Source organism: Lonchura striata, chromosome 20 (genome assembly GCF_046129695.1).
Source record: "Lonchura striata isolate bLonStr1 chromosome 20, bLonStr1.mat, whole genome shotgun sequence".
Lineage (NCBI taxonomy): Eukaryota > Metazoa > Chordata > Aves > Passeriformes > Estrildidae > Lonchura > Lonchura striata.
This window is the reverse complement of record NC_134622.1, coordinates 3,609,254-3,628,027: the sequence shown is the minus strand read 5'-3', so window position 1 is coordinate 3,628,027 and position 18,774 is coordinate 3,609,254. Positions and strand designations below refer to the sequence as shown.

The window sequence follows — 18,774 nt, the reverse complement described above, 5'->3', positions numbered from 1 at the left end:
GAAAAAACCTACTGAAGGTGCAGACCCATGGCTTAAATGGACTAAAAACTCCTCTCTGGCCAGACTCCCTCAGCAAAGGAGGTCCTGTGCCAGTTACACTTTTAATCAGAATTTTCATGCCCAAGGAGCAAAATAATTTCTTCTTAAACCTCTCCATCAAGAGCCTGCTGAATAGCTGTTCTTTGAAATGATGTCACAGAGCCACCATGGATTTTTTTTCTTTAACAAACAAGCATTGAACAGAATCTCACAGCCACAGAGGAGCAATAAAAGAGGAAGAGGTAACAGAGCAAGGCTTAGGGAACTATCAAACTAAGTACCAGCACCTTCACATTCACAACAAACAATGGCTTCAGACCATGGTGGACCTGCAAAAAGATGGGAGAAGTGTAAGCATCAGCTAGCCAGGAGAACAAAGGAATGGCAGAACCTTGATAAAGTTAAATAGCAGAAACCATACATATGAGTCTGGAATGTGATGGTGGGGAAAGAACCATCAGTAATCCTGTCACTTGCTGATTTTCCCAGGCTGAGAAACCAACAACAAAATGCCATGCTGCTTCCAGTCTGCTCATCTAGGTCCAAATGGGACGTTTTGTACTCTCAGTACTGGACTTCAGCATTCAGACATTTCACCACAGATAACCAAGGCCTGGCTTTAATATAGCATGAATTATCCAAGGATCCCAATGCATGGTATGCCAAGCAAAGAAGGGTATTTTCCCAGAAACCTCAAGCATACTGATGTCCAATTTGCAAGAACAGGGTTTCACAGAAACATTCCCTCTAACATGAATATTTCAGTCTGGGCTCTAACTCACCAGCATCAACACAGAGAAACTTGACTCTGCTATGCAGAGAACTGGGTTATCAGGGCATCCCAAGCAGATTTGTAAAAAAATCATATTGACATTTCCATTCTTATATCTGTAGACAGGGCAAAGAAGGAAATATTTCTTGCAAGAGAAAGCTCTGATCAGGCATAACTACCAAGTCAGACATTTGAAAACACACAGTAAAGCAAAGCATTGCACAGCCATTGTGTTGTATTAAAGAACAGGTTGGCACAGGAGGTTTTAGGCTTTCCAATTCAATTCTATTTTTTCGTCTGGCATGCTTTTCAACTTTGTACAGTGCAAAACACAGTGAACTGGTACAACCCTGGAGTTTGGGCTGAATGCCAATTGTTGGCCCTACAGCAAACAAAGCCAATAAAACAGGACTGACTTGCAACCTGAACAATTGTTTTCAAAGAAAGATGATAAACCCCCAGAGAAGTGGGAAATATTTTCATGGAAAAGAGAAAGCCACACCTGTAAGCTTCAGTATTTCCTTATTACAGAACTTACCTTGGGGACATGACATAGCTACTCAGCATTTTTTTCATTTCTTGCTGCCAAAAGTAGGTGAGGTATCTGAAGTACATGCAAAGGTTAATCTCTGTAGAGATCATAATTTTGTAACAAAACCTGATCATTTCTGTTTATTAACAAAGGTCGGATCTACATTTTTCAATACAAAATACAAAGACCTATATAATTTGAGCTAGATTGTTACTATAATTGACAAGAATAGGTGTGTTTTCTCATATGGTTCAGAGATGTCATAGGCAGAGAGCATCTTCTCAAAACATGAAAGATGACACTTCATGAGACACAGATGTGCCAGGCAATAAACCTTGGAGTAGAAGGGTCCTTATTTTAATCCTAGTCATCATTGGTCAAGAGATACAATTGTCTTTCCAAGACAGAAACAGGAGAGATGAAAACAAAGCAAAAGTTAAAGAAAACCACAAAAATGCTCAGGGTTTCATTTAAATCCTGGTGTACTTGTTCTGGTCCAATAAAAACAGCTGACCCCACAGTCTGCATAATTCCTGAGAGCAGGAGATCCTATGCCACAGATGCCTGCACTATTCACAGCAGCAAGGAGGCCTATTTCAGTTGGGCACATGCATCTCTTTTCCCCTCCCCTTTTCACAAACTCACCATTTCAGTCCTAAGCATGGAACAAGTTGGAGATCTGCTCACATGACTTGCATGTCTGTGCACTCCTAACCACAAAAAGGTGTCTCGACAGGTTTGGTACTTTGCACCATTCTAGGATCCTTCCTATCAATGTCTGCAGATGAAGCTAAGGCCACTCTTCCTTCAGAAGAAGTACTCCAGAGCTCCTTCAGTGCTGGCAGCTCAGAATTCACAAATAACCCTCTGGTAAGAAGGCAGAATGCATTCAGCATGATATAAGGCCTCCTGGGATCAGGACTCAAACAAGCTTTCTTCTCCTTTCTGTTCTTCTACAGCTCCCTGCATGGCTCTGGGTAAATAATGCTATCCTCCTGTGCCTAAATTCTACATTTGTCTAAAAGGGATAATCACTCTTCACTACCAAAGAGGGACATTTCCAAGCTACACTTACTAGTGATTGACAGGAATCCAGGTACTACAGAAAAGCACTATTAAAAAAAATCACCCCTCTGCCAAAAATGCTTTATGAAAAACAAATGTTCCTTAAAAAGCAGGTTTCAGATTCAGTTCCCTACTAATGGCCACAAAAAAATCCCACAATTTAACATAAATTCTCTCTATCTAAAAATATCCCAACACAATTTGACTATGTCCTTTCAACCAGAAGTTTTTTTAAAAAAAAAAAACCTACTTGAACAATTACATATGACAAAGATAATGACAAAACAAGAGAAGAAAAAAGATAGGCAATATTGTTCCTTCTAGCTTAAAAAAAAAAATTACAGTGCACTCAGTTTGCTGGTTAATAGGTGATGTGATGGGTCCTTAGTTCATCTTGGGATAATTTAAGAACAGAATGATTAGCAGTGTATGATGACAGTGATCACTAGCTGGTTCCTGGAGAGCTGATAAGTTATTAAGCCAAACAATGGATCGCTATTATGAGCAAGTCAGTGCACTAACTGTAATTTCCTTGAAAGCTGAGTGGTGCATGATTATACTTGTCCACTCAGACTGCCTGCTGGCAGCTCCATATTCTGCTATTGTTCTGAACTGCAGTCTTCCCAGAGCCCAGGATACAGCCACAGAAAAATGGATTCTTCATACTCAGGCTTCATTGTGGCAGCTGTTGTCTGAAGGATAATGAAAGAGGGACATTCTCTGTCCTGAAGCAGAACTATTACAGCTCCTAAAAACATGTGGTTTTATTTGTCAGAAGGAGCTACCTCTACTTTCTAGATGAGGCAATTTCCATTTCAAGAGAACTCTGACTTTGGAATGACACATGTATACAGCTACAGACATATGGTACACGTGTTCATATCTATGTGTGTTTATGAGCATTTAAAAGCCACACATACATATGAGTACATTCCTGGTGGTTTCCTTTGTGAGTTTAAGGAAGACTGCTGTTACCACTGGAAGCTCGTATGGAAATCTTCCAACTCACATTGCTCTCTCAAGGCACAAGGAGAGACAACAGACAACACCTCCATTAATGAGCCCACCAAAATCAGGAAAAAAAAATACAAAAGAAAGCAGAAGCTGGATGACAAGGACTTCAAAGTGGCTAATACACACATGGACTGAAAACAAGTCCTGCTAGAAAGGGGCAGTCCTAGTGGTGAAGACTATGCAGGACATGGAAAACAAGAGCAAGGCGCTACTGCAGACCTGCTGAGTGAGATGGATAAGGCACTCACCTTCCTATGTGCCTCAGTTTCCCCCTCTGCAAAGCAAGGCAGCAGCTTCTGCCCAGCTCCCAGAGGTGCAGCCAGCACATGCTGTGACCAGGGGTATGCTGGACTGCAGGGACCACTGCTGAGGCAGCACAGAGGCCAGATGCTGCTGGAGACATGGAGTGAAGCCAGCCCGCAGCCCACCTGGCTATGAAAAGACAGAAGAACAGAGATCCCCATTTTTGACCCTCTAGAGTAATTCTCAGAATTCTATCTTCACTCTTGCCCACGTGAACAGCCACACTAAGCCTTTCCTTCCCTTTGGTGCATTTTTAATTTACTCCTGTCCTGAATGTTACCAGCTAGTATGAACAGGAGGCAAAATTTTTAAAGCCCTTAAGCATCTCCTCCTCGAACAGCAAGAGCTATTTTGGAGTCCAAGCCCTGCTGGCTTCCAATGAGCCTTGGGGTACCCAAGCACTTGTTTTTTTTTAATGGGACTTGGGTGATTCTGAAATTATTATCATGCACCTCACATTGATTTGATATACAGTGAACATTAAGTGGGAAGAAAACCTGACAATGAGAAGATTTGACAAGTGCTTAAAAGGTAAGTCCTAATTAATTTTAAATTTTGTTTTATGTAAGGCTCATTTAGGGAACACATGAAATTCTGTCATTGTCCTTTTCTGATGTGCTGATCCTGCAAGGAATATATAAACAGGAGTATGATTTAATGGGCCTAGGAAAAAGTAAGAGTACCAGTCTATTTTGAATCCAGGAAATGTTCTGTCACTGAATTTTTTCAAGCCCAAGTGAAAGGGAAAAATGATTACTGTAAAACCACAAAGTGAGAAAATGTAATATTCAAAGCGGGATACTAGTAACACATACATATAAAGCCTCCCCTGTAGTTTTGAAGAAAGGTTAACACCATTGCTAGTCACACACCTTATACCCATATAAATAAATAGTTTTTCTCCCTACAAGATCTAATCATCTGACCATTCATTCTCCTGAGTAAAGAAAGGTTAACAAGTGAGTAATTTCCACCCCAACTGTGAATTAACCAGCCCATAGCCACACTACTCCAACTGTGAGTCTGTACCATAAACATAAACAAAATGAGGTGGCTTCAAAGTGTAGGGGGCCTGATGTTTTGGAGTTTTTTCCTCTCCTGAACTTGGAACATACACACACACAACAAGTTAACAGCAACTTCCAAAACACTGGAGATGGAAACTGTTGAATCAGGGACAGGAATTTCATCAAGCGCTTTGCTATGAGCTCCAAGTACACTCTAAGTTATCCAGCCAATAGAGACTGCATCTAAAGATAGATCCTATCTTTATGATAGATTTTATGTAGTGTGGCCATCCACTCATCTCTATGAAAAGCACATGGTTATGGTAGTAGGAAATCTCAAAAAGAGGTAAACAACAGTAACTTGCCATAGAAGGCTATAAAAAATGGATTAACAGCCAATTATGTGCCAGTTTTAAGCCTTGATGCTTCTACAAACATAGAAGAAAATTAATTTCAAATGTATGCTCATGGACATCTCGGACACAAATTTTACATGAAGCATATAACTTATACATGCACATATTATTTAGCATTTCTGACTTTGGGTTTTTTTTTTTTTTCCTGCCAACAATAGTTAGGTCGTTATCACCTTTATAATGAGATGTCCATTCAAAATACAGTGCTTCACAAGATCATTAAAAGCCGATAGGCAACTATATTGTTTCAGGACTACTTCATATTTAAATCATTGCCTAAAATTACAATTCAAGCACCATCTGAATGAACAAAGCCATTCAAATGGGTACAGAACACATAAATTTACATTTACATTAATCATTCTGGCCTGATTACACACTCCTGTGCAAACAAGAAGTATTTCTGGCCTGTCACAGCATAAGAGCTACCAGGGGATACCTCAGTGATTCCATGCAAATCCTTGCCTTATAAACTTACCCTTCTTCAGATGTGAGGCTTTCCCTATATGCAGACACAGAGCACTTGTCCTGGGATCAAACCTCAGCTGTCCCTGGAATACAGCACTGGGATGGGTAATGTGAGAAAGCATAAAGCCAACAGCATGACTGTATGTACAGGAATTGTAAGAACCACTCAGAAATGCTTGGAGTAACTTGATACCAATAGGAGGAGTACAGAGAAAACACTTCCCTACAGTGAGGCTCCATCATATGACCACTCTTACAGTGGAATTTCAGAAACTGCACAATAACCAAAGCACAACACTTACTGCAGGGCATGCAGCACATAATACTGCACTTAAAGTCAAACTAAGTCACATTTGGGCTTCATGTCATTCTAATACTTTCCCTTACTTAGGCCAAGGACACAAATGAAACGCCTATGTAAAGGGCTTGGGTAGAAGTAGCTCATTAGCCTTGTGCATCTATCCAACATCATTGCAAACTGTAATTAAGTTGTCTGCACCAGCACAGAAGTAAGTACATGCCCTTTCCCAAGGCAAGCTTTGCTCTTACTAAGCTATGGAATTTTTTGGCATCTACTTTGTTTCAGCTAGTTTTTCACAGTTTAAAGGCAATAAGCAGTTTCACCTGAAATGCTCACAAAGCAGCACAAAGGACCGATGAACTATTGTAGTAAACAGTCTCATTCACCTACAGTTCTCTCCATAACCAAGAGGTTGCACAGTTTCATTTTAAAGTTTCAAAACCACTTTGTCGTGCTGAGATGAGACATTCAATCCCACATTATAATGCTGTGTGGACAGTATTGCCAAATGGAGCAAAGCATTACAATGTGAATTTGGTCAATAACATGTTAACACAGCAGAGAGCAAAACTCCATCCATGGCTTTAAGCACAAGATCCCAATGGACAAAATCCTGAGCAAGCTGCTTGAACAGCCTCTTCCTTGAGCTGGGGGGTTGGGCTACCTGATCTTTAGAGATCCTTCTTGACCTCACCCATTCTGTTAAGATTTTATATTTTCTAGGTTTGTGATAATGTACCAGGCTTGGACTGGAAACTGCACAAAAATTAACCCTTAGTTCCACATGAGGCTCCCAGGCAGTCATGAGCCATCCATGCTCATTCACAAGACCAGCTCTGGCCTTTATCACTTCCCTTCATCTTTCTCCCCATTAAACTATAAAGCCTGTTCTGGTCAAACCAAATTCTTACTTACTCTTCTGTATTTACCCAGCATCAAACTGGTATAGCAAAGTAGCTTCTGGCAGTTATCAAAATATTGTTACACCGTATGCCAGGAGGACTGACAAGAAAACAATCACTGAAAATCAAAATCTGTGTTAAAAATGATGCTCTGTTCCTTAGGATTCCAGTCGTTCTGCACATCTGTACCTTGTCTGCAATGCAGGTAATTTCATCCATTTTATTTTCCATAATGAAGTATTGATTTTGTTTGAAAAAAAAAAAATGCTATAACCACTCTACATTGCTGGCATTTTACCTGAAGAAAAATCTCTTAAACATAATCTATGTCAATTTGTGACCACTTAATTTGCGAGATGGAATTTTGCAAAGCACATAGTCCCACCACTCACAGCAGAAAACCATTCACTAACTAGATTCACCTGCAGGAAGCTCAAAGAGACTGAGCCACAAGTGAGTGGTTTCACACCTCGCCAGCTCAGCAGATGCAAACAAACTGCACACAACAAAACTCTGCTTGGCTTACAAAAATGCCAAATGGGTAATAACATGCAACTCAAAACACATAATCTCAGTATATCATAAATTGCCTGAAATCTATCCCCACAGCAGTGAAAGGCCAATTCTAACACCACCCTTCTGCAACTAAGTACTTTGAATATGAAAACAATTAAGAGCATAATTTTATTTTAACATTAGCTCATCTGATATAAATATACCTGAAATCCAAAAATTTTTGCAGAGACAATATCTTAGGTGTGAGATAATTTAAACATTTATCAAAATATGTTTGCTGCTCCAAATTCCAAAGCAAATTAAACAAGTCAGCTGAGGAGAAGTCACTGACAAAGCCACTGTGACCAGTCCACTTATGCAATACAGTAGATTCTGATAACATATTATCTTCCACAAGATGGCTGAATATTTTTCTCATTTCAAATTACTCAGTTTTGTTCAAAATGATCACTTGTTAATTCCAGGTTGGGAAACAAAGTAGGAACTGAAAAGGCAAGTAAACTCTGTTTTCTTCTTCCAGTCTGCAAATAAGAGGTAGGTGTGGAAGGCTGAGACCTCCCAGCTCCGATGTCCTGCCAAGCAGAGTCTCAAGTCACCACTGGCTTCATTTGTTTAGTACAGGTCATGTTACACTGCTTAGTTATAAATACAAAATAAGCTGAGATTTTTTTTCCCCTAAATACTTAATACATATAATACTGGGTAGTAGTTTAAAAAGAGCAAATGAAAATGTTTGCTTTCAATATTACAAATTCTGATTTCCACCCAAAAGCAGCTTGAAAAAGATCACAACTGAAAGACTAATCATGATAAGTCATCCATCATTTTCAAAAAAGCACAAAAATAAAGACCAAGTAAATCTATGTAAATGTGTACAGTTGCTTAGATGCATGCAGAGCATATCCTTCTCAATATTAAAAGCTACCTTTTTTTCTTCCTGCCAAGACTACATTTATTTGCAAGTGAGTGCCTTAGAGGTTATCAAGGGAAAAGAGTCAGTCTTACTTTAGGAAAAGAAATAAAAACTACAAATGTTAAACAAGATTAACATGGGCCATTTCAGTCAAGGTCTCAGACTTATCAACTTCCACCAACTCACCCTGTAAAAACATGCATGGCATAAGAAAGGGCTGAATACTGATCTTTTAACCACAGAACTAGAATAAATATTCAGATATTGCTAAAATCAGTGCATATCATTACCCACGTTCTCTTCATGTAACTCTCTTAAAAAGTCTGAACAGAAAAAGTCAGGGAGAATCACACATACATTTTTAACTGTCCCACCCATGTCAAAACATGTAAATTTTCCCCTCTCAGGTTCAGAAATTTCCCTGGTATCAACTTTTTAAATTCATCTATTTGAATACTTTGCACAAGACTTAAAGGTTGCATTTTGCTCCTAAATAGGCAGATCTTATGCCACCTCTAGTATCCTCTATAATAAGAACACTAAAACTTCACAGGAAAAGAAGATGAACTTCTCCTTTACAGTTACATCTCAGTCAAACATACATTCACACTCCTGAGAGAATTTGGTTCCTACTTTCTAAACAATTTGTTTTGAAAAAAATTGGGTCAAGGACAGCTTACCATCAATAACAGCCTACATCTCTCTACAATTACTGGCCAATAAGTAGCACAAGTATCTTAAAAACATTTATTCCATCACATTACCAAACAATAACTGGACCACAAAATTTTGAAAAAATCCCTTTGCCTACCCAGGCATCCCCACAAAAGCATACCTCAGAGATTCCCCAAAGGATTAATAAATGGTTTTCTGCCACCAAGCAAACTTGCCACTTCTCTCTTCTACGTGCCAACCCTGTGCTAAACAGCAGCTCTGGTATCTGCTGGGAGATCTGGTACCTCTGGTATTACTGCTGGGAGCTTCCTAAAGCAGGCTACAGATCAGAAGTATGCTTTTTAGTTTAATCTCTACTAAGCCACATTTAACAGACCAAAGTAAGGTTGTTCTGGTTGGTGAGAAAGTTTAGGCACTGCATTTCTTTGGATGTGAAAAGAAAACATTAATAACCAGTACATAATGCTTATTCTATATCAGACCACAAAAATCAGATGCTCTATTTCAATGATCAGCACAGTAAAACTTTGTGTAGTACATCTGGGACTAACAAGGGCTTGTATAGTCATGGAACTGGCTTAATCAATCTTCATTTCTTTTGTGCCATAATAGAACATTTTTGCCTGTTTTTTTTTCTTTCTTAACAAATATATCTTATCTAGACAAAACTCAGCTGAGTTGAGGGTGGGGAGAAGAGATCTTTTTACTTTGAAATGCTAACAGCAGCTTAGGGGCTTTACTCTGCTGATTCTGAACTATAATGAATGGAGATATTTCCTCACATTCCTGTTGGCTAATTCTTCCTTTACCAGCCTTCAGTTACCAGCAGATGAGAGCTGGAGTTTACTCTTGAGTTGGAAGTAAACAAAATAACAAACCCATAACTGTTTCTCATGAGAAGAGAAATTGGAGCCTTTATCCAAATATATTAAAACTCTGTAACATGCAGGATGACTAATAAAATGTGTGTTGGATAAATGAGGTGGTGTGCTAAATAGAATTAAAAAAAAAAACAAAAACAAAGGAAAGACATGTTTATAGAGAATGACCAAGGCATTGTCAAAGAATTCAGCTATCAAATAGAGATTAATTTAAGTTAAAATTCAGTAGAGGGGTAGACTGTGGATTCAAATTATTCTGCTAATTAACAATTCAGCTGTCTCTTCTAGATGATGAATGCACAATATTTATACTATCCCATAACAGACCTGCACTGGCTCTACTGCTGAAGCACACCAGTACCAGCTTGCAGGAAGAGCTATTTAACTGATAAAAGCCACATTTTTAATTTAAATACCGACTTTCACCTCAGAGTAATAGAAAACCATTCATCTGAGGGGATCTTTAATGAGTTGCATGGCAAAAGAGGAGGATTTTTTGCACTTTTCTATTTCTCAGCTCAACATGAGTGTGCACCATTGATGTTTCTTTTACATAACTGATCTTGTACCTTATCCACAGGTGATGCATCGCATCTATGTGACAGCTTTCCCAATGAACTGAAACATGGAAAATAAGGATAAACAACTATCCCATGACAAACTATAGGCAGATATCTATTTATCTTAAAAGTACAATATCTAAATCAACATTTCTCCACCACACAATGCTGCCCAGCATTACACTCTAGGTTTGATCTAGTACTTCCATTCCACCTTTTGAAACTCATTTAGTTTCTAAGCACTCCTCTCAGTTTCTGACTTGGCATCAGCCTCAGCCTGATGGGACCACATAGTAGGTTGAGGACTGACTGCATGACAGAACTGCCAGGCAAAGAAAGAGAAAATCAAGCAATGCCCCACTGGTAAGTCATGTGCCAGAAGCAGAAAATAAAGGGAAAAAAACATTTGTAGATAAACAGTAAGAGACCATCAGGAAGGAAACCTGTTCCTTCCAAGGTTTAACATGTTAAAACACTGCACAATGCTCTCATAGCCCAGCAGCAGCTGAAACACCCAGCAGCCTCGAACACAAACTGATGACACCCACAATTAAAGAGCTTATATACTTCCTTAGCCCAAACAAGTAAATTCTGCTCTCTCCACCTACTCAGCTGATTCTCACTAATTCTACTCATCCTGAACATCCACCAGCAAGTTCAGCACCATAAATGCCCATGGTGACACAAACAGGGCAGCAGAGTGCTCTGGGGAAGGGCAGGCAGGCAGCTTTAGCCATGAGGCTTCCCATCACTGCAGCCTCCTGTGGTGTCTGGACATCAGCACTCACTCCTTCTGTAACAGATGGTCACCAAATCACACTGAAAAAGAAGTCCCCACACCTCAGATATCACACACATATACACACACCCAGAAAATAAAATATTCAAGGCATTGGGAATTTTTGCCACAACATAAAGGAAACATGAGCAACATGTTTTAGATGAGTAGATATGATCTTATAAGAGGCAAAAGCCTTTACTCAGTGGTCTTCTTAGGATGCACAGGATGGCAGAAGCCATGAGAGACAAAAAAAAAAAAAAAGGTTTTAATGATAGGAGTAACTTGCCTTTGCCAGATAATCATCCAGTGTTGCAAGCCGGTCTGTTTCTCATATAAGGGCATAAACAACATGTGTTTGTCTGAGTTCATACCAAAGGAAACAGACTGCTGATCTCAGTGTCCTCAAATGATGCATGGATACATTTTAAGCACTTGTGTGTCCTATTATATTCTGAAGTCCAAAATAGACTTTTTATAACAGTATCTCCAATTTCAGGACACCTATACAGTAAACAAGTGGTCAGGGAATGAGAAACACTTATATTAATAGCAATAGCACACAATTCATAAGTAGAGGTGTCAATTATTAATATGCAAAATGGATAATTACCAAAAATACCACCACAAACTTAAAGACAACAAACCTAGTTTTATTTTTTACTCAAAACCTAAAGACAATCCAACTTATTCTGTACATCTTATCACAATTCACTTCTCGCTACATTTTTATTGGAATGACTATTTTTAAGGACCTCTCCACACTAAGAATACCTTCTGCCTCCAAGCATCCCACTGTAGTGGGATCACTACATCCCATCTAGCTTATCTGGGAATTATCCCATTCACATGGACAGCTATCTGTGTATGGTACCAAACCTATAAGCTTGCAAAGTGTCTGTAATTCTGTGTCAAGTCATCAATATACATAAACTGGAGCATCTTGAGAAAGAACCCAGAGTGACAAATACTTTTGGAATGGCTAAATTTAAACATTTCAGGTGATTAAGGTCTCATCCTTTACACATGCAGAATTTTTTCCAGCATTCAGAAATAATGACCATTTCAAACCAAAGAACACCAAAAAACCCTCAGAGATTTTAAAATTAGTGATGCTAGACACATGACCTACAATTAGGTCATTTAAACACCCAGCCCTGTGAGCAAACTAACTGCTCGACTTTATTCTATTTATAATTTAATAGCTTTACAATTTAAATAATACCTTTCTCCCTCAACCACTTCACTGCTTACCACCAAATCTTTATATTAGTACTGGAAGAGACAGGAAAGATAACTTGTTAGCATTGACTCCAGATGTTCAGGGGTCTAATAAAGCATTACCCAGAAATCAGGCTAACTACATGACATAGACCCAATGCTTGGAATAACCCTGATCCCACTTTATTTTCCTGGACTCTCCATATATTTTTATATACTCTCCAAAGACAAGGCTAGGCTCATGTTCCTGCTATGTATTGCATGCACTGGTGGCTCAATGCATGCATTATCCCAGACTGTCCTCCATTCAGGTTTAACTCCTATGCACTAAAAGGAATCACAGAACATGTTGAGTCTGAAGAGACCCACAAGGATCACTGAGTCCAACCTCTGGCCCAGCACAGACCATCCCTAAGAGTCACACCATGTGCCTGAGCATTGCCCAAACACTCCCTGAGCTCTGCCAGCCTTGGTGCTGTGACCACTGCCCTGGGGAGCCTGTTCAGTGCCCAGCCACCCCCTGGGGAAAGAAGAACCCATCTCTAACATCCAGCCTTAACCTCCCTGACACAGCTTGGGCCATTCCCTCAGGTGCCATCGCTGTCACACAAAGCAGAGATCGGTGCCTGCCCCTCCTCGTCCCCTCCCCAGGGAGCTGCAGACTGCCCTGAGTGCCCCTCAGCCTCCTCTTCTGCAGCTGAGCAGAGCCAGAGCCCTCAGCAGCTCCTCACAGCTTCCCCTCAAGCCCTGCCCTGGCCTCTCTCCAGCAGCTCGATCTCCTCCTCACACTGTGGTGCCCAAAGCTGCCCCAGCTCTGAGGTGAGGCCGTCCCAGGGCAGAGCAGGACAATCCCCTGATGGCCCCAGGGGCACTGCTGGGCCTGGAGCCCCAGGACAGGGATGTCCCTGCTGGCTCTGACCCCCCTGGCCACCAGCCAGGACCCCCAGGTCCCTCTGTGTGCTGCTGCTCTCCAGCATCTCCTTCCCCAGTCTGTACACACAGCCAGGGCTGCCCCAGGGCAGGCGCAGAATCCAGCACTTTTCCTTGTTGGATGCAGTTATAAAGTATTTTGAAATTAGGGGAAAAAAAAAAAAAAATCAAGACAGTAATGTAGCAAAACAGTATTTGTATCAAGTCCTCAAGCAGGTTACTTGTGGCACCTCTCCCAGCAGCATGAGACAGTTTAACCAAGGAAGCAGAGACACTTTGGTGTGAGGGAAGCTGCTCATTTTGCAGCACACAGGGAGATGAAGGCAGGAGTTTTTCAGATGAGCACAGTTCTCTGCCCCACAGAGCTACCACTTACAGAGGCATATATAAAAGAAAAATAATGCAATGATGAAGCCACACACAGTTATTATATTTACATGCATCAACACACTGCACAGCTTCTGAACAGGCGAGAATCATTGGCACCAAGGAATATTCAAGCCAGACACAGAGACACTGAGCTGGAAGGGACTCACAAAGATTATTGAGTCCAACTCTTAGGTGCATGGCTAGTATGAGGGCTGAATCCCCAACCCTGGTGCTATTAGCACCATGCCCTAACCAACACAATCAAAAAACCACCAGAATGGTGATGACATCAACAGCAAAAACATTAGACACATGCAAATCTTCAGCATGCCACTAAAAAAGACATGGATCACTCCTCCACTGGGGTGCCTGGCAGAGCCTGCTGAAATCAGTAGGCCTGCACTGACAAAAGCAGAACACCAGGAGCACAGTCCCCAGTGTAACTGCTTAGCAGTTCTACTATTATTTATTCCTAGATGACCTCTCTTAATGCAACTGTGCATAAAATATCTCATGCCTAACTTAAAGTTATAATTAAGAGTATTTTTCTTCTAGCTCAGTTCAGCCCACTATTTAATTCACTACTTGTCTCACCTTTTCACCATGTTAGCTGCTGTCTTGCTTCTGGCCATCAGAATAGCCTCAAAACTGCTGTTCTCTGTACCAGAAAATATTGCTATTGTAACAGAAGCTAAATTAAAACACTTGTGTCATGAACAAGGGCAAGAGTGTGAGAGAGCGGCAAAAGGCCAGATAAAAAGGGAGATTTGTTACTTTTCCTTCCCAAGGGGTTTAAAAAAACATGCAAGATTAAAAAAAAAAAAAAAAAAACAAAACAAAAAACTGTTCCAGCCCTTTTCCCTGATGTATGACAACATGAAAGAGACCCTCCAAATCACAGGAGGCTATGTAAAAACTCTGGTTTCTTGCATGACTAACATAAGAATATTGATGATGATGTCATTGTTACCCCTTTGGATCACATCTGTCCTACAAATCATTATTTCTTACTGGCAGCCTTGCAGCATGAGTTTAAACTCTGTTTAAAGTCTCACTGGGGAAAATGTAGGTGATGTAGTAACTGTTGTCTTTGCTATCTATTCAGAAAAGATTAGCAGGGATGTGGACCACCTCCCTCTTTCATTCCCCTGAGGGGTTCTTTGCCCATGGGGTGTGTGGGAGATTTGTCTTGCACCCCTATAAAAAGCAGTTGACTTTTGAGCATATTTACTTTTTAAAGGAGGAGGAAAGAGAAACAGTGAGGTTGTAAATCTACAGAGTTACATCTCCCAGAGACCCTCATCTTTCTTATACACATGATGTTGATCAGAGAAGATCCGTGGGGCAGGAGGGACCTTGTTTGCCACAGGGCATGCAAAAGCACTCAAGAGAAATCGTTTCAGTGCTGTCTCAAGAATGACACAAACAAGGTTCCCCTGCATCTCTACTGTCTACAAAAATAACAAAATTAACAAAAGGGAAATAAAGAGAAGTTTCCCATGCCAACAAATACTTCCACAAACATCTGTTGTTCCTGATCAGTGAGATTCCATGGAAGGTAAGGAAAGATTGATACTCAGGGTGTATTATGTTAAAAGACAACACAGCAATCAGAGACAATACAAAACTGTCAGGTGCTGCATCCAAATGCTGGACAAGGTATCAAACCCCAGAGGGGTTATCTTACTGCCCTGACCCTTTCACAGCTCTCTAACATTGAAATTGTGAAATGTAATGTGAAACAAAAAGACAACATGATCGTCCCTGAAGTTTAAAAAATATTAAAAAAAAAAATAATAATCCCAAACAAACAGAAAAAGCCCCATGAAACTCCAGTCTATGCATTAAGAGTGACAGATTAAAGACTTCATTGTTGACAGTAAGAGTGACATTTTAAGCATGGGAGAGGAAGCAACTAGACCTTCAAAAAATCAGCAGCAACTTTCAATTACAATGAAACAACACATAAAACTAGAAGCTTGAGAGTGAGGACCCTTTAATGCCCTGTGGAGTATTCAGGGACAGCAGTAAACAAGGTGCTGATACAGTTTACATTGCAAACAATGTTAGTGGAAAGCCAAATCAGAGTGAAATTTCAAGGCATGAAGTTTAAGATAAAGGGCTGTAATCAAATTACACCACAAATGGGTCCATTCATCTGTAAGCATTTTAACAGAGAGCACAGAATTACAGTTTGAAATAAAACAAATTAATTTGCTTTTATATTAAATATCTATTCATTATTTTCCTAGTGCCAAAGAAAATTTCCCACCTTAATACAAGAAAGAATGTGGGGAGAAAACTGAAATACTAATTATCAGGCAGGAAAAACAAGAAGAGTTTGAATTGTGTTATTTACATTCTCATTCCTCTTTCTGAATAGCATGAAGTCAACAAACTAAGTGAAGACAGAAGAATCTGCAATTGCAATTCAAGTTGTTTTGTGCAAAAGGCCTAGCACCTTATATATATATATATATCCAATAAACTGGCCACAGTGTTTTCTTTCCTCCCCCTAAATAAAAAAAATATGATTCTCAACAGTGCCTTCAGTGCCTTCGAGTACGTTTTTCTTTTTCCCTAAACCTATCACAATTCAAATGCCTCAATACCACAATATTAAAGTGCAAAGGATGCATCGCCCCTCGTCCTCCCCCAGTTTGGCAGCGCTGGAAAAGCACCTTTTAAACCAAGCGGCGCGTGGAGGACCCGCTCTTTTTGTAAGTGCTGCAGGGAACAACAATCCGGGAGGGGAGGGGGGGGATAAAAAACAACAAACCAAACCAAAACCCAATAAAAAAAAAGGAGAGCGAGAGAGGGGGAAAAAACCCACCAGCAGCACTCGTGCTGCTCCTCGGGCTCCGTCGCTGCCTTTGTTGTCCGGCGGGCGCCCCGAGGCTGCGGCCGGGCCCCCACCTGCTCCCATTCATCCGCCGGGCAAGCGGGAGGCGCACGGGGGCTGCCCCGAGCCTGCACGGGGGCACCCCGAACTCCAGCCGCCATCCTCGCCACCGGCTCCCGCTCCTGGGATGGGGGTGTGCGTAGGGAACAGGCAGGTGTTCCCCTCACCTCCCCAAAAATGCCTGTCCTCTGGCGGGGAGGGCGGCCCCCCTGACCCAGCAGCAGCAAGGAGGGTGCCGTCACCCACCCCGGCACCCTGCCCCTCGGCAGGAAGGAGGGTGACCCCTACCCCAACGTTGTCCCCTTGCAAGGAGGCTGTCCTCCATTCCTCCATCCCAGGACCCTGCTTTACATAGATATTTTTCTCCCCCCAAGGAGGAGAGCACCCATCAGCCCACCCCCTTTCCAAGGAGGTTGCCCTGCTCACTCGCAAGGCAGATGCCCCCACTCCACCCCTGGGGGAGCAGGAGGGTGCCCTGCCAGCACCCAGGGTACGCCCCCGACACCGGGTCCCCTCGCAGGGAGGACACCCGCCCTCCCCCGCGCTGCCCCATCCCCAGCACCTACCTCGTCTTAGAGGACAGGAAAGCAAGTTTGATTAATCCATAGGTAAACAACTGGATGCTCTCCTTGGCTATGCTGGCCACTCTGAGCCTGTGCTCTAGGATGTGCAGTTCCATCTTTTCCTCTTTCTCATTTGTAGTTCATCTATCCCTGGGGTTTATGTTGTGTTTTTGAATGGGGAGGGGGAGGGGGGGGCTGTTATTGTCGGTGCCTTCTTTCTTTTTTTTTTTTTTTTTAATTTTTTTTTTCTCCCCTCCTCGCTTCTCTCTGTCCCTTCCCAGCTCCGGGGGCAGGAGCGGGGGGTGAGGGAGCAGAGGGTGCAAAAGTTGGAGCGGCGGGGAGGCCGGCGGGGCGCGGAGCAGCGGAGCCCGGAGTGCCGAGCAGCTGGTGCTCGCTGGAACAAACAACTTGCCACTCAAGCCCGGCCCGGCGCGCATGCGCCGCGCCCCGCGGCATGCCGGGACTTGTAGTCCTCGCCGCCGCCGGGGCCGCCCCGCCCCTGAGGGCGCCCGCGCGGCCCCACACCCCACCCGCCCTCAGGGGCGGCCTCGACCGGTCACTAAAACAAAATAAAGCATTAAAGCCAGAATCAACGCTGCTAAGGGTGTTGTTTTGGTTTGGTTGTTTTTCTTTGCACCTAGCGGCTTGATGGAAAATCTTCCAGAGTCCAAAAAACTAACAGGAAGGAGAAGTTTATGTCAAACTTTTAGAAGTTTTCATGAACAGCAAGGAAATACTCAAATCTTTGCCTTGTTAATTCCTTCATGTGGCAGATGGGAAATCCTTGTCTATTTCAAATAATGTGGGAAAAAACCGTTCACTTTGCATATGAGTGTGACAGAGGTAAGATCGCCGCTGTCAAGAACACAAAACCATTACAATGTGTGTTGTAATGCTGGAAGGGAGAACAGCTGGAAGGGATTTTTGTCCTGTTTGTCCCCATTCTTGCCCCACTCCAAAACACAAGGAGGCTGCATGGAGGTAGAAGGGATGGGCCTCCAAAGCAGTCCCAGAAATGGGACTTTGTCGGAATCTGAGGTATTGATGATTCTGAGATTGTAGAAAGTCTCTGTCTGTCAGCCCCCTGCCAAAGCAGAAGCCATAATTGGCCTGTGCTGGTTTCCAGGTTGTTTATTCTGTTTATCTCTCACATGTTCTGCTGCCCTGCCCAGCTCTGTCCTGCAGGGCAGCGTGTGGGGCTCTGCCCTCAGTGGGATGTTACAAACATTAAATACCAGAAACTCCCTGGGCTGGATTTACAATAACGTGCCAATATCTGTCACCTACGTTGGACAGTGTGTCCCCAGCCTGAACCAACAGAAAAATGCCAACAGCACAGTGAAACCTGGAGGGCATGGAGAAGGAGAAAAAGGACAAGGCACACCCAATTTCCTACATCTTGTCCCCTTTGGACCCCTAATCAAGAATCCTAAAATTTTACTTTTGCGCCCGTGCCACACTTAATTATTACTTATATCAAACCTCAGAGCTTGTAATTGATCCTGTAAGATTGAAAACTCTTTTCCATGGACAGAGATCACAGACAGTGTCTCTGGGGGCTCTGTCCAGGGGGGTTCCTGACCCCTGCCAGGGTCCCAGACCTGCCAGAGGGAAGCTCTTGATTCCCACAGGACTGGGCAGGCCCAG

General features: G+C 42.1%; 1 protein-coding gene across 1 annotated transcript in view; it reads right to left on the bottom strand.

The window, feature by feature from the left end:
• The window catches only part of CASTOR2 (cytosolic arginine sensor for mTORC1 subunit 2), a 127,664-nt gene extending 110,111 nt beyond the window's left edge, over positions 1 to 17,553 (bottom strand). The window contains exon 1 of the mRNA XM_077787479.1: positions 17,131 to 17,553. Within this exon, the coding sequence (XP_077643605.1) occupies positions 17,131 to 17,243 (113 nt within the window). The 5' untranslated portion in view covers positions 17,244 to 17,553. The remainder of the gene's footprint in view (positions 1 to 17,130) is intronic.
• Positions 17,554 to 18,774: the final 1,221 nt, after the last annotated feature.